This window comes from Sinohyriopsis cumingii, chromosome 1 (assembly GCF_028554795.1).
Source record: "Sinohyriopsis cumingii isolate HCF-2022 chromosome 1, ASM2855479v2, whole genome shotgun sequence".
Taxonomy (NCBI): domain Eukaryota; kingdom Metazoa; phylum Mollusca; class Bivalvia; order Unionida; family Unionidae; genus Sinohyriopsis; species Sinohyriopsis cumingii.
Genome location: NC_142961.1, coordinates 183,988,731 through 184,011,716, shown reverse-complemented (window position 1 = coordinate 184,011,716; position 22,986 = coordinate 183,988,731). Strand labels below are relative to the sequence as shown.

General features: G+C 36.7%; 1 protein-coding gene across 1 annotated transcript in view; it reads left to right on the top strand.

Moving 5' to 3' along the window:
- The window catches only part of LOC149808517 (BRO1 domain-containing protein BROX-like), a 78,758-nt gene that overhangs the window by 22,370 nt on the left and 33,402 nt on the right, over window positions 1–22,986 (top strand). Inside the window, exon 5 of the mRNA XM_089978382.1 lies at window positions 1,088–1,193. Within this exon, the coding sequence (XP_089834508.1) occupies window positions 1,088–1,193 (106 nt within the window). The remainder of the gene's footprint in view (window positions 1–1,087; window positions 1,194–22,986) is intronic.

The following is a 22,986-nucleotide window of genomic DNA, read 5'->3' as shown; positions in this document are numbered from 1 at the left end:
TAGCAGAGCCACAAGTAAAAATAACTCATATTTTCATAGAACAAGATTAAATGTATATGGTATTTATGCAGAATAAAAATTTTCTTATTATTATATACCAGATTTGCTCCAGAATCAAAACTGTGGAGTCTAAACTCACTCATGAGTACAACACTCTGCCCCATATTCATATATTCACCTCACTTTCATAGGCTGATCATATAAATATCAGTGATGTAAGAGAGTGACAGGAATGGAATGAGTTTATGTTGCAATAAATTAAATTTTTGATATTTTGTAAACTATTTGATCATAACTGACCACAAAGCAAGTCAAATTCAGCAATTCATCACAGCAGGTTTATCATTGTCAAGGAAGTAAAGGGAAATATTATGATAGAGAAACCAACAGTTTCAAGTCAGACATCTTGAGCAAAATTTGTTTCCATTGGCTTAAATTGAAAAGGAATGAAAATTATCTTCATTAAATTTCTATATTTTACATTTCAGTATGTAATAAAGTCTATGTAGTATGCCTGCAAACAAGGGAGACCTATAATTTGTGATTGAGACATTTTTTTAAAAGGTTGCCCTTACTTATTGCTAATCAGTATATGTTAATCCCTGTTGTTTATTGAAAGGAAATTTGATGATTGTTAAATGTCTTACTACATTCAGGTGAAACCCTACTAAGAAAGAGCCAAACATTTATCTCACATTGCATGCTGTTCTTAATTAGCCACTCGGCTTGTCCAGTCACATGTATCTGTTGTGAATACATTTGTTGGAGATAGTACCAGATTTCATGGATCTCATGGTTTTGTACAACACAACAAGGAAAATAGCAGGATATAAGCAAATTTTTTCTTATTTCTCTTGAAAAAAATTACTAACTTTTGACTATATTTACTTACAAATAATTTTTTAAAAGTTCTTATATATATGTGTAGAGTATATATGGCTTCTAATTTTGGAATGTTATATCTAATTAGCTTGATTATCAACTCATTTTTAATCACACAGGTGTCATATTTCAGGGTTAAATTGTTCCCATAGCAAATTATATAAGTAACAACATTTTATTAATTCACTGTAACATTATTCGTCAGAATGACCTGATTGGGCGCTTGTCTAACAATACAGAGAATGCCACAGACACAGATGCCAGGGTGCTTGATGCATATATCAACCAATGTACTGCAGAGGCCCAAGAGAGTATGTTTCACTTATTTGACACTAAGACTTGTTAATTTAAAGAATTTGCATCAGTCCAACATTTAGTTGAGTTGTATCTTGGTATTTATGTTTGAAAACATTTTTACAAATATGTAAAATACTTTATGCAATGAAACTTCTTTTGCCTTTTGAGCAAAATGAAGTAGCTGTTGATGTTTACAAACTGTGTTTCTTTGTTTGCCTTTTGCTTATTTATTTTATGCTTCATCCACTTCATGGACTGAAAATAAATATAATTAAACCTATTCAGGGCCTCCATTAACATTCATATTTGGAAGTCAAACTTTCTTGGTTGGAAATTAAAAATTATCATAATTTTAATCAGGAATGGATATATGTAAGTACATTGTGTCAAAGTTGGGCTATTTGTGACTGATTCATTGCACAATCCTGGCAGTGTAAACAAGAAGTGGGAAGTAAAATTAGACGAAGTGAACATAAAAAATAACGAAGATTGTTGTACCCAACTGGTTTAGATCTATACATCATTAGATCTGAATTGTATTATTTCCTGAATATATAGCAGAAGAAATAAAAGAAATAAAGAAAAAGAAAATTGAAGAGGGCAGATAGTGTTATTAAAAATCTGTACATATCTGTAGTTGTCATAAATGGCATGCATTTTATGAAAATAAAAGAGTTGACCATAATGAATACATTATATCTGCTCAGGTGAAATAGAAGAAAAGCTGATACAAGAAATGCATCATTTAAATAAGAAATCCTTTTTGCAGCTGTAAATTTCAAACATAACTAAATCTGTCTGGACTTCTTTTATTGTTCTTGCATTATCATCATTTTCTTCTTCTCCTGTTCCATCACAAAGTCTAATGACTTATCAGGACACATACATAAAGAATGAAACATTCAACAGTAAACATTGTTTCTCCTTCAGATATGTTCTTTGATCACATTTTAGGAATATAAGCCTGCTTTCTCCCAAATCCTGCCCTACTAAAAAGACTATATTCATCTTTTCTGTCCATCTTATATAGACAAACAGCAATGACTCTTGCCCATTACCTCATCTTGAAACCACCAGGTGTCGTTAGTCTTTAAGCTTTGCTTCTGTATGGTCAGATTCATACCTTCCATAAGTTCACACTGATATATGTGCCAAAATTGACCTTCCATCCAGGAATTTGAACTTATTAGTGTAATAATCTACAGATACTTATTAGTGTAATAATCTACATATACTTATTAGTGTAATAATCTACAGATACTTATTAGTGTAATAATCTACAGATACTTATTAGTGTAATAATCTACAGATACTTATTAGTGTAATAATCTACAGATACTTATTAGTGTAATAATCTACATATACTTATTAGTGTAATAATCTACATATACTTATTAGTGTAATAATCTACAGATACTTATTAGTGTAATAATCTACAGATACTTATTAGTGTAATAATCTACATATACTTATTAGTGTAATAATCTACAGATACTTATTAGTGTAATAATCTACATATACTTATTAGTGTAATAATCTACATATACTTATTAGTGTAATAATCTACAGATACTTATTAGTGTAATAATCTACATATACTTATTAGTGTAATAATCTACAGATACTTATTAGTGTAATAATCTACATATACTTATTAGTGTAATAATCTACAGATTTTGTACATTATTTTCACATTGAATATGTCACATTCTTGGACTTTGTCTTTTGAAACCACTTATACAACACACTGTCATTGAACACATGTTGTCATTCACATTTTAATAGACATATTCTATTGTTCACTTGCTCCATTAGTAAGAGGTGTTGTATTAGCAACTTTTTAATACCGTAAGTTGTTATTTTATACATTTTGTTTCTCTTTTTGTGGTGTTTCAGTGAAAACATGTTGACCAAACAGGTTGACCAAGTGCATTAAATGTAAGAAATTTAAGGCAAGGGAAGATACACAAGTCCTTCATCTCCTCCCTTCAGTATGTGGTCTGAGGAAGCCTGGACTGCAATATTACAGAAAACAAACAAGGGAAAACCAAGAGAAGCATATCCCACCAAGATAGCACTGACATCTTAAGTGTACATTTAAGTAAGCAGCTCTTCCAGACCTTGTGGGAAACATTTCTGGGGGTCCTCCCACACCACCTAAAATATAACTTTTACAACCACCAGCTACTGTTACCTCAGCAGAATGGAGAAACAAAGCATTGAGGTTTTGCATTGGAAAGATGTTTTGTCTGGTTCAGGAGATGATGATATAGTTATTTAATTCATGCCATATTTTACCCTTGTTTCCTTGTCTTTTTTCAAAGATATTCCTAACTTGGGTGAGAATTCCTAACCCCAATTTTAGGCAGCACAGTGGGGATAAATAAATACCCCAGCATGTCCAAGCATGGCTTTTGGACCTGTAAGTCTGGGTGTGTGGGGATGTGGGTCTTTTTACCAAACCCATTTGATCCATCTCTTAATATGATTTTTCCATCCAGAACCATCCCAGCCTTCTGAGGATATTATTGATAGATTCATCTGTACTTCGGAGTCATACCCATAGGTATTTTAGTGAAAATTTTGTCTGTCCAGCCATGCCAACCAAACTCAATGCAAACCAGCGGGCTGTTCAAGCACAACACGTTCTTCATCATCTATGCCACCAGGTATAGTTTATCTGGATATTCAAGTCAAACTGCAGTACAATACTTCACACAGTGAATGATGAGATACTCCTGCACAACAACCTTACTCAGATCCAACCATGGAGTGAATTGAGTTCGGCTTCAAGGCTGCCATCGAAGAAATATACAAAGGTGTTGTTGGAATCAGAATCTTGATGATGAGGAAGAGACTCCGTCTTTCTGGCTGCTTTCACAGTCTGCAAAAATCATGGAGATTAATGATTGTTGCAAAAATCTCTGATCCGGTGAATGCAAAGGCTTCCTTTTTCTTAGAGCCAAGTACAAGCGTTGTTCTCATCTTGCTGGTACAAAACCTATTCATACACCTTTGACACTGACCTTCCAGCTCCGGTTAAAATTCTAGCAGTGATTCACATCTTCCCCACTGATTAGTAAAGTGGACAGGAATGTGTTCAGTGCTGGTTTGAAATTTTGCTACATCTTTGATGTTCAACTTGGCTTCATTGGTGATTTTACAACTTAAGAAAAATCTGGCAATGAGCACACCTTAGAGGCAACAGAAATCTGGCAATGAGCACACCTAGGAGGCGACGGAAATCTGGCATTGAGCACACCTAGGAGGCAAAGGAAATCTGGCAATGAGCAAACCTGGGAGGTAAAGGAAATCTGGCAATGAGCACACCCAGGATGCAACGGAAAGTCTGGCAATGAGCACACCTAGGAGGCAATGAAAGTCTGGCAATGAACACACATAGGAGGCGACAAAAATCTGGCAATGAGCACACCTAGGAGGTGACGGAAATCTGGCAATGAGTACACCTATAGTCTGATAATACAAACCCGTTTGTTTGTACCCCCTAACCGATTTAAATAATGGAAACATTTAATGTGATAAAAAGTGCAAGGAACTTAGTCAGTTCATTCATTGATTTATAGTTTCTAACCTGACTCTGAGTAGAATGGCCCTAACACCGTCATCTTCTGCGCGTTTCATGCTTAATGGAAGTTTTCAGTGTAATAGACGGACATGCTCGAATCCATTTCCATTTTCTGGACAAGTCCACTTTCAGCAAAGGGGTGTATCATGACAACAGATGTACATACATAAGTCGTCTGCTTCTGATATTTACAATGTTGAATCAAGCAAAAGAAAAATAATGACAGCTACAAATTTGCTTTTCATGTGGATTTAACAATTGGTTTAATTTCTATGTTCATGTATGCAGAGGAATATAATTTCAAACTCTCAATGTTATGTAATTTACACAATTATTCAGCAGTTGCCGAACAGGATGAACTATGTCATTGTGTTGTCTGATGGAAATAAACTAGCCTATAGTGTATGCAATATGGCTTCGTGTGGTCATATGGAAAGTCCGTTAAGCATGAAATGGTGTAGGGGATGCTAGCATTAGTGCCATTCTGGTCAAAGTCAGGTTAGAAATTATAAATCAGTGATTCAATTGACTTAGTTCTGTGCACTTTTTATCACATTAAACGTTCACGTTTTTGAAGTCGGTAGGGGGGTACAAACAAATGGGTTTGTATTATCAGACTATAGAAGGTGATGGCTTGAATTGCTCTGATCAGTAACAAGGCAGCTTACCATTCTGTTGCAGATGTGCTGACTGCCTCTGCGAATTTGGACCTGGTACTATATGGAATACATTGTTCAAGCCACATTCTACCCTGGCATTATGAATGACTTTGTCTGGCTCACCACTACTCAGCAGTGAAATTGAAGATGTTCAAAGGCAGGAAGCTCGGGAACTGTTTCTCCAACTTGCCTCTCAGCCTGCAGTCTTTTAGGACCAATCAGCCCCTGCCACATTGGAAGGATGATAGGTAGACCAGGGATAATGGATTTTTACATTACACATTCAGTTCAGAACCCAGCCTAATACCAAGAGGCAGCAACTTAACCAGTTTTTGAGGCATTCTTATGGGGGGGACAAGTATCTGTGCCTACAAACCTCCAAACTCTTGATGCTAACTTGTTGACCCGACTGCCCGCAGACAGCCTACCAGTGGCTCTTGAGTCCAGTCTCTCGATCTGTTTTCTCAGAATAATTGGCTTGTCCAGGTCATTTCAGAGGGGCTTCAGATTTCATTTATCCAACCCACTCTTCTTTCCCCATTTCCCTTTTTCATGGATATACCATCAGGTCAGGAGATGGAGACATCTCTGTAACAGTAGATACTGTCACTTGTCACCAAACATGCTGTTGAGATCATGCAAAACAAACAGTCTCCAAGGTTTTATTCCAGGTGAACAGCAAATTGAGGCCAACTAATGACATCAGTCACCTCAACCAAAATCATTGTGCCACTGCAATTCAAGATGGAGATGGCAAGATCAATACATCAGTCTCAATCTGATTGAGACATTCTTTTGCATCCCTATGCACCCCTTGTTATGGAAATTTCTGTTTTGCTTACTGTGATACATTTTATCAGTTTCAAGTTCTACCATTTGATCTAAACAACGGTCACTGGTTTTTAACTCCATTCATGGAATCTGGCCATATCATTGTACAGTGATGGTTGCATACTTGGATAACATCCTTCAGAAACATATGGTACCTTCAATTGTCCTCAAGGGCAGAAATGATCTATCACTTTTGGATCATCTAGGTTTTCTCATGAGCTGGGAAAAGTCCTATCTTCATTCATCCAGCATTTTGTCGATCTGGGTATGGAGTTTCTCACCAATCTCAGCCTGGTATGGCTTCTTCATGTTCACATAGTCCAAGATTGTCAAACTTGTTGAATCAGTTGCATGCAGGACTTGGATTTCAGCAAAAGAGTTCTTGCAACTCCCCAGATAATTCGTTGTGGCAGCAGACTCAACCCTAACTGGAACATCTTATAATGCATCTCTTACAGATGACCTTGCTAGACCAATGGTCAAGTCTCCTCAGTCAAAAAGTCATGATGACACTGATGCCAATATGTATGATTGGGGTACCCACATGGTGCTGGACTTAATTACTGTTAGCAACATATGGGAGCAAGGCAATTGGCCTCTCCACATCATCCTTCTCAAAATGACGTCGTTAATGCCTTTCAGTTCAGGAAGGATTGATTCTGAAGGAAAACGGTCCTGATTGTATTGGACAACTCTGTAGTGGTGGCCTAACACCTTAAATGCTGGCACCAAATCAACTGCTCTGTGTGTTCTCATTTGTCAGTTTCTATATTGGTGCAACCAACTTTGTATCATTGTACAAATCAAGCACATGTCTGACAGACTGGATGTCTTGGCTGACACTATATCCATAAATGGTCAAGTCATAAATAAGGAATGATCTCTCCATCAGTTGGACTTTCATTGGATTTGCACATTTTGGGGTCGTCTGATGATCACTCTTTCTGTGGCAGGTGTCATATCTCAAAAATTAAGACCCAGAAGCTTAGACAGTGGACACACTATCATTCAGTCAGTTGGGAGGAGTTGTGGGCCTTTGCCTACTCACCCATAGTCTTGATACTGAAAATAATCAATGAGAAATAAAATAATCTAGAAGTTGAGGGATCAGAACTGTTAGATATTTCTCATTGTCCCTCTTAGATGGGACAAGTCACTGATCTAGTCAGTGTAATGATTGACCTGCCCAGCAAGGTTCCAGCCAATCTGAATCATCTCAAACAACCACCATCACAGGTGTTCCACCCCTGCTTGGACCATCTTAATCTTCACTCCTGGCTTTTGTTTGGACAGTTATGTAAGACAGAGAATTTAAACCTTCAGTCATGGAGAGAATTTCGTGAGCAAGAAGACCATCTACTCCTTAGCTTCAACCTGCAGGGTGATGAGTTGCATGTTGTTTCCATTGACGCAAACTATCTTCACTTCATTGGTTTGGTGAACCTCTTGACACAACCAGGCTTTGTAACCAAATATATGTTACCATCATCGGCAATAAGAGAGTCATCATATGCTCCCTTTCATCCATAGAGATGTCAAGAGTAGATGCCATGCAAGACCCTGTTTGTGCTCTCAAGCATTACTTGAAGTGCATGGAGGCAAGTTGCAATAAACACAGATGACTCTTTCTCCAATGAAAGCTTGGAAGCAGGTTATTGCCACTCAAGCACTATCTTCTTTGCTGAAGTTGATTGTGTGCTTGGCTTACTGTGAGGTTTGAAAAGAACAGAGTCACCTCATAAAGATTTCAGCTCCTGAAATTCAAGTGATCTCAGCAAGCCTCATGTTTAAACATAACATTTTGATCAGAGACATAATAGAAACTGTTGGCTGGCATTCGGAGTCAACCTTCTCAAGTTTTAACTTAAATATTCAGATTCGCAGGAACAAACCTTGAATCTGTTGCCTCATGTTACAGTGGCCCAAATGACCACCAGACTCAGGCATGAGTCAGCTTGGCTTATCAACTTCACTGGATTCACCAAAAATTTTGTCAGTAAGATTTCATAATTATATTCTTAACTGGATATAAGTGTTACAGATCAAGTGACCCAAAGCTGTGTTTGTTAAATTAGGAGAATGGGTTATTGTTCACATGGGGAATCCAGCTGTTATTCTACAGAAGGATATCCAAGGTATAGGTGGGATGTTCAGCATTCCCTCCTTGTTACCTGTTCTCTTAATGTTAACGTGATTAAGGAACATATTTGAAGGAGAGAGCATATTTTTAAGAAAATTGTATTTCTCAGAGAATACATACTGGATCACATTACTTAAAAACCCTCCCAAATGCCCCACCATGCAATCATCTTCATTAGTATATCCTTCAACTTGAAACCTAGAACACCTGATAGTGGCAAAGTGATGTATTTGGCAAGAGTTATTGCCCTTTGTCTATATGAGACACTAAAGTCAGATTTTCATCTGTTTAGTAGGGCTTGATTAGGAAGGTAGCAGGCTTGCATCCCTAACATTAATGTGATTGGGTAAGTATTCTTAGAGACATATAACTCACTTAACATTTGCTTTACATTCAGCTGTAAACAAATTTTAGCCAATAAGTAACTATTCTCATATTCACTGAAAACTTTTTATTTATCTGCTTCATTTATTTTGGTTTGTAAGTTGTCTTTCTGCTTTGGAGTCTATTAAATCTTAGCAGTCATTTTGAGCAGTAATCAAAATCGAGCTGTTTACACCAGCCAATACATACTTACTGCACTCCTGAAAAGAGTCACGAATGACTTGTTAGGTTATGTGACTGTCTGTTAGGTTATATGACTCTGTTCTTTTAGTTGAGCTATATTGATTAAGGAGATGTTATCTTTACCACATGTGTAGAAAAATTATATGTCCAGATGTTGCTTTGATTGGATTTCCCATGATGCAAATTTCACAATCCTGGTCTAAACAATGAATGTATTTTACAATCCATCAATCTCTTAACGAAAGCCCTGCCTTTCTGAGGAAGTTACGGTTTATTTAAAGCTTGTTAGAAAGGAGGAAATTTAAACATTGTCCAAATTTATATAGTGAAAAATGTTTGTATCACACATTATATCTTAAACTGATTTGAATATAGAGAACTACAAATTGTTTGGGATTGGTTATATTTAAATGTGAATGCCTTTTAGGTTCTTGGAATTATCAATAAGAATGAATTATGCAATAATATTATTCATTAGTTTGCCACTTAAAACAAAGTAAAGACAAGAAGTATGCAACAAAGCAGCATTATCTCTATGCTTTTCTGCCATCACTCTCACACACACACACACACACATGCACACCTGTATACATAATTGTCTCCACACTACTACTCAAAGTATGCAAGTAGGAGATGGATCCCAATTCCCAGAATGTTCTGTACAATGAAGGTCAACATAATGTCCACTAATTATATCATGAGGTTTTAATCTGTACAATAGCAGCAGAGGAGGGGAACAGACCACTTAAGGGAAGGGTCACCCTTGTTATACAAAAAAAATAGTGACCCTTCATAGAGGTCAAATACCATGTCTACGATTATTGTTTGTCCCCAACATAATTGTAGACGAGCCTCCTCTGCTGCTATGTTATTCTGAATCTTCTTGGGAATCTTCATCTGAATCCTGGGAATTTATTCTATGTTTCAAGTAATATTCAAGTTCTGATGGTGGTTTTTCTATTTTTGGATTTATGTTTTTTCTTTTTCTGTAATATATCATCAAACTTCTGTATCGATCTCCACCGCAATTTTTGCAAATCTGATATAATCCTCTAACGCCGTTGTTACACCCAACACATCTTCGTGGACCGGCATGAGGGTTTTTCTTTACAAGATAATTATGTTTTTTGCAATATTCTCCACAACATTTTTTATCACATTTGTTAGTGGTTCCTTGACGCATCCACGCACAATTGTTCATTATATTATTGATATCAGTTTAATTTTATCATCACCCCCCGTTATCCAAATATTTTATCAAGTCCAATACGATATCTTGTTCTAGGATCGTGCAAATTTATTGTTATAAACCCGTGCGGAGTAGTTTGCGCTCGTGAAAAGAAGTTTCTGAATTTAATTATATCCATGTCACCGCTGCACCAGGTTTGATGAATATTTCGCAACGTGTGTGTGTCTACGCCATTAAACACAACTAAAATGTTACAGTTATCTCTGATCACTTTTGGTATTTGTGTGTATCGTTGAGTAACATAAATAACATCGGTATTTTTATGTCTACCACGGGAAAAAATCCTAGCTGGATTTGACTGTTTATCTAGCATCACATCGTCGTATACAACTAAATTATTAATAAATCCGTTTAAAACATCAACGGACGGTGCTTCATCAATATCTGTTATAAACTCTATAACATCATTATTTTCGTCCAGTAATCGCGCGTTTTCGTTAAAATCTTTAAGTACTTCATAACATCGTTGATCATTAGCGGATGGTGCTACCAAATACAACTTATCCCATTTCAACCATCTCATTATCAGATTAAGTAATAATTGCGTCTTACCCGATCCAGATGGTCCCATGATAATCATTCTGATGGAATTCGGTAGTGCAGGATGGTGCCTAACTGGCTCTCGCTGCCGAGTTGCTGAGAAATCAATTATATCCATATATATCATAACATGAATTTATATTGTTTACGCTGTAAAGTTAAAACTCCAACCACTGATTTAGCTACGGTTATAACAAAAAATAAAAAAATAGCGTATGGTGGAAAATGTTCTGTATGCGGTAGAAAGAAATTTTCGTTTTTACCTAATAGGCGCGGTGGTGATATTGCTAATTTGATGTCAAAGTTTCCAGGTTCTCCATGGGTTAAATACAGCGGAGAAAAACATCTACCAGGATATAATTATTGCGGTCCTGGTACTCGACTCGATATCAGGCTTGATAATCAGGATCAACCAAAACCAGGCGAGGAACCAGTAAACACCATTGATCGAGCTTGTCATGTTCATGATGTAGCTTATAAGAGTAAAAATCCACAAGATAGGCATATTGCAGATGTGAAATTAATTCATTCATTAAATTCCGTAAAAAATAAAAATATCAGAGAATCATTAGCTAATTGGTTAGTAAGATCCGCGATGAAAAGTAAATTAGCGCTAGGGGCTGGTAATATATAATGGAATCGATTTATTATTCACCAATTGGATACTGGAAGGGTAAATCAGCAATTAGTAAACTCGCTGATGCAGCAGCGGTTAAACATTCTGCCGCTAGCGCGTGGTTGTCCAGGCAGGCAATATGGCAAATTTATCTACCACGTCCTAAACAAATTCAGTACGCGTATTTCAGTGTCAGTGTTCCTAATGAAGTTCATCAAGCTGATATTTTATTTTTACCATATGATACTGTACGTAGAAAAATGTACAAATACGCGTTAACTGTCATTGACGTTGCAAGTAGATATAAAGAAGCAGAACCGTTAACGACTAAAACAGCCGCTGAAGTAGCTGACGCATTTAAACGAATTTATCAACGAGGTGGTGGACCACAAAGTGGTCTGCAATGGCCACAGCTGCTACAGGTTGATCCTGGCAAGGAATTTCTTGGTCCAGTATCATCGTTGATGAAACAACATAATACCAAAATACGACGAGGGCATACTGCAATTCATCGTGATCAGGCGATTGTTGAGCGATTTAATCGAACACTCGCTGAGCGGTTATTTGGATATCAATACGCGAAGGAATTGATTCAGGATAAAAGATCTCATGAATGGGTGGCAAGATTACCAAGCGTGATAGCTGCATTAAATAATGAGATTACACGAAAAACCAACATGAAACCCATTAATGCAATTACCAAAACAAATATACCAACACAACGAAAAGATATTGAAAAACAAAAAATATTGGGTGATGTTACAGTTAGATATTTATATGAGCCCGGCGAACTTGAAGGCGGTAAAGCAAGAGCGACTGATCCTATTTGGAGTGTTACCACGCATAAGATATCCACCGTGACAAGATCGCCAGGTAGACCCGCAATCTACAGACTAGATTCGGCTGCTCCTCAACGCGGATTTGTGCGTGAACAATTACAAGTGATCCCTACGGATACACAATTACCACCAAAATCACTTAACTAGCGCTGGCGCCTCTGTGTCGATTACATTCAAGACAGGTCAACATGATATTTTCTCGTGTATGACCAAGATTGTTATTTTTTCTATCTATGGTAAATTGTCTTGGATCATTTTTCAGATACCGCCATAACATTATACAATTACAACTTGCACAATGATTATTCTGTTGTTGTTTTAGCGCATTAATAAAATCAACATCAAGATCAAAATTGCGTTTACTTTTTTTATCACACTGTTTATAACCAGATAATTTTTTTCTTATTATATCACCGTCAATATCATCACTAATCACTGACGAGTCCATGACGATTCGTCTCAATTGAGATATTTTTCTAACTCGAGACACTGCGAGATAAACCAAGTTCGACCATTCGATGTGATCATCAACGATCCAAACAACTGTATCAGTAATAGTTAATCCCTGAGATGAATGAATCGTCATCGCGTATCCGAGTGTCCACCGGGATTTATCAGCACGTAGAGCATCTTCAACAACATCAACGTCGACGGCAACAATATCATTCAATACAAGATTCTGTTTCCTCTTTGACTCTCCTGGTATATCAACGTCAATATTTTGCCGTCGCGTATCTGCTGGTCGATAACATAGTGGAACTGACAACGTTGGAAACTTTTCTCGTTGCAACTGAAACAACTCCCGCTGAAGTGTATCACGAACTATCTTTCTACTTGCAACTATCAAATCGTTTGGTCGCCACGTTTGCATAAAGTCTTTCATGGGTGTTTCTGAAATTATCTCACGCATTATTTCACACTGTATTTTATTCGGTTGCAGTCTGATTAATTTTTTTAATTCCTTCAATGCTGCATCAAGTGCTCTATGATCATCAGCCACTACTTCATAGTGGTCGACAAAGTTCTTTAGCCAATCATGTGGAGATGGTCCAGCTACAGGTGGTGGTTGACCGTGATCGCCGCACATTATCACAGCAGTATTTCTTGTTAACAACCAATCAAGAAATGTTTTTAATGTTTCTTGCGGTACAGTGCATATTTCATCCCATATTATAATCCTTGGAATGTATTTCTCACCCATCCTTAAAGATGTCCATGTAAGTACAGGAATTAACACCGCGTTGTTTCATCTCTCGCGCGAGTCTATGTGTGGGTGTTAGCACGATCATATCCGAGTTCTGAAATAGTTCGATAGCTCGAGTGGTTTTACCACTGCCGCCAGGTCCGTTTAGATAAACCGTTTTGTGTCTAGTTATTGGATCGTATATCGATGGTAACAACGAAGTTGTCAACGTTTGATATTTTTTACAGTAAATATCTTTAACCGCAACATCAGCGGATTCGGAATAATCGAGCATATATTCATTTTTTATTCTCCACGAACCCCACGATGCATAAGTGCCTATGTTTAATCCTTCTAACAGCATTGAATGTTTTTTGCTTATATAAAACGAATCGGTAGCAACTCTGACGGCGTGCGTAGAAACCTTATTTATCATCGATAATAGATTTATTGAAACATACGCGAGCATCGATGATCTTAAATGAGTATACTGAGGTGACTCACTGTCCATGTAGTTCACAATGGTACCTAGTTTATTTCCATTTGACAAGAAAGCTGTTTCTCGACTTACAAAAGTGTTCTTGTTCGTTGTATCAGCGATTATAAAATCTAACTCAGCGTCGTCCATGATCAATCTTGTACAATGTTGTCTGTGATCATATGCTGCTCCTTGGGTAAATTTGCCAATTATTTTTCTACCAAGATCCTTCGAATCGGTTTCATCCGAATGTGGTAACCAAACTTCGGTTTGTTTTCGATATGATATAATTGCTTCGCTGATCATCAGCGATATTAACATCGTGCAATCAAGCATATACCGTAATAGTACTATTGGTGTCCACATTTTTTCCGAAAAATGTTTTCCAAACCAAACATAACAAATTGCATGGAGTCCTTTGGACATTTCGAATGACTCGATAATAGTAAATCCAGTCAGATCAAAATCCGGTAATGGTCCATTTATCGATACTCGCGTCATTTGGTGCGTGGGATGACCGAATCGCTCAAAATACACAGAACAATCTCCGTATCCAAGAAAACTTCCCGGATAACACGCAACCATATCAACTGAAATAACATCTCTATGATCGTATTTAGTATTCCGTAGTCCGCCGTGTCCATATTCGACACAACTGGATACTATGTCATTGAGAAAATCAAACCGAGTTGGTTTCCACGAATTTTTCTTTCTAGCAAAATGAGCCGCAACGGACGGAACAGTAAAGCAGTTGGTCAATAATTCGTCAGTGTCATCAGTGTATTGCAGCGCAAGATTTTTCATTTTCTCGTGAAGATGATTTGTTCGATAAATAACACCATTTGGCCTCACAAACTGATCAAATTGATTATTTTCTTCCACGCAAGAATGAAATAACCATACTGACACAGGATCGTTTTTACTTATTTCGTTAATAAAATCAAACATGCCTCCGGGATAACATTTAACAGTTCGATCTCGTGGAAATATTGTTACTGCGTTAGTCCACGCGTGTGAGTTATGATCAATAATTTCGATCGAAGCTCCTTTTGATCTATATTTTGATTCATACAAAATTTCTCCAGTTATCGTCGCTACGGTTATTGGAAATTTTAATCTTTTTCCTAACTCAGCGACATCTTTCATAGACGCACCAGTATCTTTAACCATTTCTCCCCACGTGTTTATTATTTTACGTCTCTTATCCGTTAGACCGTTTCCACGAGTCAAAACGGTAAAATGTTCTGTTAATCATTCAGCTACACAATTTATTTTTGAAAATTTCATCGGCGCTAGTTTATCAACGCTAGGTTTTTCATTTATCACATAGATTCCATAAATAACCGCGGTCACAGGATATGCTCGTTCATAATACGGTTTGTCAATACCTGTCAATAGACCTGGTTTGGAATCTTTACTTAGTACGACAGTTTTTTTATTACCATGGACAGGATCATATTTGTCGCGGATAATCCAATCATTTGTTTCTGTCAACACGACGAATTTTATTTTGAAAAGATACTTGCGATTACCTTGATGAATATCAAAGAGGTAGTTAATGATAATTGCTGCTCGTTTGTCGTTCATCATTGCGTTAATGGCGCCGTTGCGTATAATCTTGAAAGTTGACCAGACATGAGATGCACCATCTGTGTGAAATTCTTTCTTGGCGTCGTGAATTTTCGAGATCAAACTTTTATTTTTCGGATCAACCAGATCTCGTACTGGTAAGTCTGGAGATATTCTGTCGAGGTTGAATTTATCCACGCTCCAGGGCTTTATTCGGGATAATCTATCGAATTCGTTCATACTATATTTCAGACAAGTATTTAAATTAAAATATTATGTATACAATGTCTCAATGCAGATGGCTCATGGTGGGTTCATTGACTCGTTGTAATAAATCCTGTAAAAGGGAGTTCTGCGGACAACACATGCAGTGCGTTAACCGTGGAAGCTTAGGACCAATACCATGTCTGCGATGTGGTACTGGAGTGCGAGGAAAAACAAAATTATGTGGAAAGTGCGGGGGAAAACGGTTCAGAGAACTTAAAAGATATTATGACAAAAAAAATAATAATAGTGAAAATGCTATAAAATCCGTGGAGGATTATCTAACTAAGTTTTCAGACAAACAATAATTTAAACAAATAATATTATCATATATGGAGCAAAATATATTTATCCCACATCCTGTCGTGACAAACTACGAATCAAATATTAATGGTATCATCAGAAATTGCATGCTTAAAATGCCGGTTGGTTTTGTCACTAATACTGGTTATCTAATGTTTACTGCTGGAAAGAAACATTATCTGTGTCATAGATTTACCTATGAGTGTCATAACGGATTGATCAATGACGGTCTTGTTATTGATCATCTTGACGGGGATCCTCAGAACAACTCCTTATCCAACCTTTGTGTTGTCACGCAAAGCGTGAACTCTGCACGTGGTAATACTGGAAGATGTAAGACAGTTTCTAGAAGGGTAATCAAGGCTACAAACACAGAAACCGGTGAAGAAATTATATTTCAGTCTATGAACGCGGCTGCGAAATATTTTGATATTAACTCGCGTGCGGTGAAATACGTCGCAGAAAATATAACCAAATCTGCTTCCTCAAAGAAATATAAGCAGAAAATCACCTTTCAATATTGTTAACTATCATTACCACCTCGAATTATATTTAACCACATTGAATTATATTAGTTGCTTTATGTCCCCCTTATACTACTGAATTTTTAATTATGCAAAAGGGAGATTACTTGGTAATATATAGTTTTCTTCGTAAATTTCCGATTTTTATGGTCAGATTAACCATTTACGTCGTAATTAATTACTCGTAGAAGTATATTTATGGTTTCTAACTTACAAAATAGAAATTTCCCATCATACAACATAGCGAGAAACTGAGGTAACTTGACCGTTGTTATTGATCCGCAAGTAGCTGTATATGCTGCATTTACAAACCGTTGTTATGCATAAATCGATATGCAGTGAATCACTGCACGCAGGTTTATATTTGCAGTCTGTTACGAAAAACACTGTTATATTCAGAAACCGTTTGTTATATTCAGAAACCGTCATTTTAATGTAGAAACAGTTGTTTAAATGTAGAAACTACTCCGCTGTTTTAATTCAGAATTGCTGTAGCTATATATTAACTTCCGAAACATATGTTTGTAATAAGATTTGATAGCTCAATCCGTATCGAATTGGACTGTGACGCTCGCGGTCCAGGATCGAATCCCATGACTGACAATTGGTCGGTGGTTACGCATATTAGCGATTTTTATAATTAATTGGGGCACTGCCAGCCTCTCTCCGCTCTCAAAACCATCCAAACCACGTATCACCGGTGGTTGATACATGTTTTGTACCACCCACGGGTTGATTATTGGGGTAGGTGGTTCTGTTGAGCGGAGAAAATGGCCATTCATTCATTCATTACATCTCATTATATATATTTCATTCATTCATTACATCTCATTACATTCATTCATTCACTACATCTCATTACATTCATTACATATTTACTGAACCTGCTAAAAGACTCGAATAGAGGTTCATTCATAATATATGTTTGTGCCGTCCCCCTTCTTGGGCCTCTAGACCGTTGTTTGACGGGTTAGAAGCTCTCGTAGAAGGAATATTTCATGTGCCTGGTGAACTTGATAGAATGCGATGGCAATCTATGAGTTCTTGGCTGTACTGTCTTTCATTATATGTTTGTACTGTCCCTGAAACATCCCGACGAACTCGCTAAACACTCGATAGGTGTTCTAGGGATATTTTTTTTTATTTTAAAGATTTATATATTATATAATGAACCATGAAAATATCAAAGACATTATTTCTGCCATCAAAAAACTAGAAGAAAACAGAATTAATATATCTGATGAACTAAATCCTGAAAAAATAATATCTGATTTTGAAACGTTAGAAGAGCTTAAAAATGAAAATAAGTACGTTCTATCATCTCAATATAAGTTCATAAAGCAGATTCAGGCAGCTATGTTTCAGTCGCTAGCTACCGTAGAAGATAATCAGGTGAAGGAATTCGTTCCTCTCTCCGCCGCAGTTGAAAAAATTAGATCGCTGTTATCCCACGAGTACGAGGAAAAGAAAACAATTAGTACTCGCATAAGACTATTAAGAAAAATTATGTTAGCGAGTAACCCCGTCCAAAGTAGTAATTTTGAAGATGACTGAGATCTTTGATGGGTTAGTTGGTACTTAGATTTATTATTTTATTTCTGAATTATTATTTTATTTATTCTGAATTAATTTGTTTTTTTTACTGAAATTTAACAAAATTGTACAAATTTCTTAATTTTGACTACCATTTACCCCATCAAATTTACAAAATTGTACAAATTTCTTAATTTGAGTACCATTTACCCCATCAAAAACATAAAATTGTACAAATTTCTTAATTTTGACTACCATTTACCCCATCAAAAACATAAAATTGTACAAATTTCTTAATTTTACAAATTATTTATTTCTGAATTATTATTTTATTTCTGAATTATTATTTATTTATTTACTGAATTAATTTGTTTTTTTTACTGAAATTTAACAAAATTGTACAAATTTCTTAATTTGAGTACCATTTACCCCATCAAAAACATAAAATTGTACAAATTTCTTAATTTTGACTACCATTTACCCCATCAAATTCACAAAATTGTACAAATTTCTTAATTTTGACTACCATTTACCCCATCAAATTCACAAAATTGTACAAATTTCTTAATTTTGACTACCATTTACCCCATCAAATTCACAAAATTGTACAAATTTCTTAATTTTGACTACCATTTACCCCATCAAATTCACAAAATTGTACAAATTTCTTAATTTTACAAATTATTTATTTCTGAATTATTATTTTATTTATAACTCTGATGGGTGAGTTGGTACTCAGATTTATTTATTTATAACTCTGATGGGTGAGTTGGTACTCAGATTTATTTATTTATAACTCTGATGGGTGAGTTGGTACTCAGATTTATTTATTTATAACTCTGATGGGTGAGTTGGTACTCAGATTTATTTATTTATAACTCTGATGGGTGAGTTGGTACTCAGATTTATTTATTTATAACTCTGATGGGTGAGTTGGTACTCTTATTTATTTATAACTGATGGGTGAGTTGGTACTCAGATTTATGCAATTTATAACTCTGATGGGTGAGTTGGTACTCAGATTTATGTGAAAATGATCAAATTTTCGGAAAAAAATAAAACATTTTAAAAAAGATGAATTACCTCATCAGATATATTTATTCGACTTTGATGCAGGAGTGCGCCGGAGTTCATTGTGTTAATAAGAAATCCTCGTTTCCGTGGCTAAATTGTTCTATGTTTTGTGAAAACGCGCGTTTTCAAGTGTATAAAAACCCTCACGTGCTGGATCTTTCTACGACTTTACATACAGATTTATTACAAGCTCTTCTCCACGTAGGTCAATTAAGCGATTAAGGTGGTCTGTGAGTTTGAAATTTATTCGTGACAAATACTGATTATGTGTGCGTAGATAGACAGGATTGGTTGGTACTTGCACGATCAAATCGCCAGGGGGAACTTGTGGTGTGAACGTGTATAGGATGTATCCTTGTTGAGCCTGATTTGATCTTCCGAGATCTATTTGATAACTGCCATCAATTACGTCACAAACTAGGTTAACCGCGATCGTCGATGTTATATTAACGATTCCCGGAGATATGTGCCTACCGCCTCCGAGTGGATCATTATCATATCTAAGAACAGTTGCTGGTGGTGTTATTTTTGTCCACATAGCTAGTATTTCAGAAAAGTTTTTCGCGACAAGATCATTGAGTGATCTTATCAATTCGCCAGTTTCAAATCCTGGTAGTGTAAAATTTAATAAATCTGCTTCAGTTATTTTATAATGATCAATGTATGCTTGTTTGATACTTTTTCTTCCTGAATCTATATAATTATTAGCATTTATTACCTCAATAATGGTCTGATTAAAATATTTAAGATCTAATACAATTTGATTTAAATGTTGCATCGTTGCAATGATCTGATGTCTTAGATCATCATTAGGATATTCCAGGATATAGTTTTTAAACAACTGTGCTAGTGTCGTTAATGTAGTTGTGTATTCAGTTCTAATTTCGCTAGCCCTTGATCTGAATTCTCTTTCATAAACGATATTAGTTGATGTTTTTGCATCAAAATCAATGATAGAAAACGGAGTCATAGGATAATATTTTCCATCATTAATAATACGAAAATCCCTACCAGTCCATGGATACAAATTTCGGTATTCTGGAGTTGTTATAAACCCGGCACTGCCAGCGATAAAATCAATTAATTTTGGTTCTGGTGGTCCTTCATGCACTGACACGATATCAGGCCAGCCTAGCACGGATCTTATCGTGGACTGATAAATATCAACGACGTAATCAGGCGAGTTTATTTCAATCGTCGAGGACAGGGTCGGCTCATGAACATTAATTGATATTTTTGATTCTTTTCCTGTTATTGATTTTATTCTACGAGCAAATTCATCATTGATTTGTTCGACCTCATAACTACCAGTTGGTATTCCAACAACAACCCAGTCAGGTGTTCCATCGGGTTTGTTTTTATCAGCAAATATGAGCGAATTATTTGCTGGTGTACCATTAAATGATTTTGATCTGATATTTGGCCAGCTGTAATATACTCGTAATTGTGCTAGTGCAATTTCATTCGCGCGAATTGCTGTTGGAAAATTGATGTTAAATTCAGGATTAATCGAACTTAGCGAGATCATCGTGGTTTTGTGCGGGGTTGTGTTTGTCACGATCTGCTGCAGTAATTCCGTCATTATTGATACTCGTACCTTTAATACCGGCGCAATTGTATACGCTGATCATCATTGAAAACTCAAAATCGGATATAATTCCATCATTGAGACTCGCTGATAACAACGAGGATAACCTCGTGTATGCGACAGTTGCTATGTGTAATTTTATCTTGTAATCGGATAATTTTTCGTTCGTGCAAGTACATATTTTTTTTGCAACGATATTAAGCACACCTGCAATTGTCGTAGTTGCACAAACACAAATAGTCACAGCTACTGGTGCCATCATTGTTACCGCGGATAATATTATTCCACTTCCGGCAACAACAGCGGATACCGAATAAACAACAACGTCGATGATAACTAATTCATGCGCTTGATTGTACCTAAATCCTTGAACGTCGATAGCGCTCATTATATTTTATGCCGTAACCAATTGAGGTGTTCCAGCTACAAATTCCAAACACCACCAGAAGGATGTTGCGGTTAATTTCTTATCAGCTGCTTCCAGAATAAATATTTCTTCGGTTCCGCTATTCAATATAACAGATACAACCCCGGAAAACCTGTCGGTGGAATGACGCCATGGAAACGTTGTAAATATTTCAAATTTTGCAGCACTAAACACAGACAGCCTGTACACGCCAGTGACTGTTGCGGTATATTTGATAGTATTATTTTGCTGCGACCATGTTGCAAATCCCGATGATACCGTGCATACGATGTTGGTAATATGCCCGGAAGTTATTCCGGCTGGGATTTTAATCAGACTTGTTTTATTAACGATTTCAGGAATTCCCGCTACGATGTCTTGCTGTGTTTGTTTGATTGTGTCGATGTTGGTCTTGATATCCTGCTGTGTTTGTTTAATCGTGTCGATGTTGGTTTTGATATCAACGAGTTTTATGTTGACGATAAGCGGAGTTCCGAAGAATTCTTCTGATGGTTTCTGCGAAATCTTCCAAAAGCGCCTACGTGAACATCATACTCGGCTCTCAGCGTGGATAATTTATTATCTACGGTGTCAACATACCTTTTTGTTGCAGCATCTTCGTCGGATGTTGGATCTCTTAAAACTACTATTTTGTTTCCGTTCATGCTAAGTTCACCCGTCATTGTGTCACCGGTGTTTTTCATGCAATTAGCAACGCTTCTTCCAATTTCATCTCTAATGGTTGTAAACGATATACTTGAATCCCTGATTTTGCCGCTGTCGGTAAACATGGGTATATTATCCGCAACTGCACCAAGTACTCGTCGAACTATATCATTCCATTTGATATTGCTGCTTTTTAGTTTACCATGTCGATCCTGAAAAATAACAACCTCATCTGGGTCAACTCCAGCCAGGTTCATAATATCAGCGAGGTCATCCTTAGTCGCGTACTTCGATAGATCAACGTCGCCGGGCTTTTTCTTAACGCGTGAGGAAGATCTTCCGTAAATATCAACCATTATAATAAGACCTGTTGTTTAAAACGAATCGGTTGCTTGTATAATCATGCACGACTTTATGTGGCGGCCTGGATGATTTTGATATAGCATCGAGTACATTAATTACTTCATGGCCGCATATTGGCGGATCTGTCATTGTTTGTGTGGGTAGCGTTGAATACCAAACTTTGGTTGTTGCGTGAAGTGGTGCAACATACTTGATAAATTCAACAGGCGGAGCTAACCCGTATGAATCAAAATAAACGATTCCACGTGGATCAACCGCGTATGATACCCAATGAGTACCAGGTCCGGAACGTTCGTCGAGATTAATAATACCTGTTTCGAGTTTGTTTGGTTGTTTTGGTAATTGATCTCACATGAAAACACCTCTAAAGGCAGATATTTTTAATCGTTTAGCGGCATCAAGTAAATCAAAATTTGATGCTGGAACGTCTAACGTGGAAGCCTTAGACCTCTTCCCCAACGAGATCCTGGCAATCTTAAGCCGCGTCCCTTTTTTTTGTATCCTTGCCCTGTTGCTTTTTTTAGAGCCATTCCAGCAGCTGTTCCAACAGCACCTAACGCGGCTGCCTTTGCTACGGCTGGCGCGGCAGCAGCTATTAACGCTGGAATAGCTGCAAGAAGTGGAAATATACCGCCTGTTTTAATTGAGTCTTTAACCGCACCCGCAGAGAGATTGAGTTTGACGCCTGTTTTTGATTGTTTAGCGTCGTTGAAATGTTTAAGCTGGCGTTCCGATAATGATAGCTTATTTTGACCACCCGTGATCTGATCTCGCTTTAGTGATATTTTCATTCCGCAGTTTTTTGCTGAATTTGATTGAAGGTTTTTAA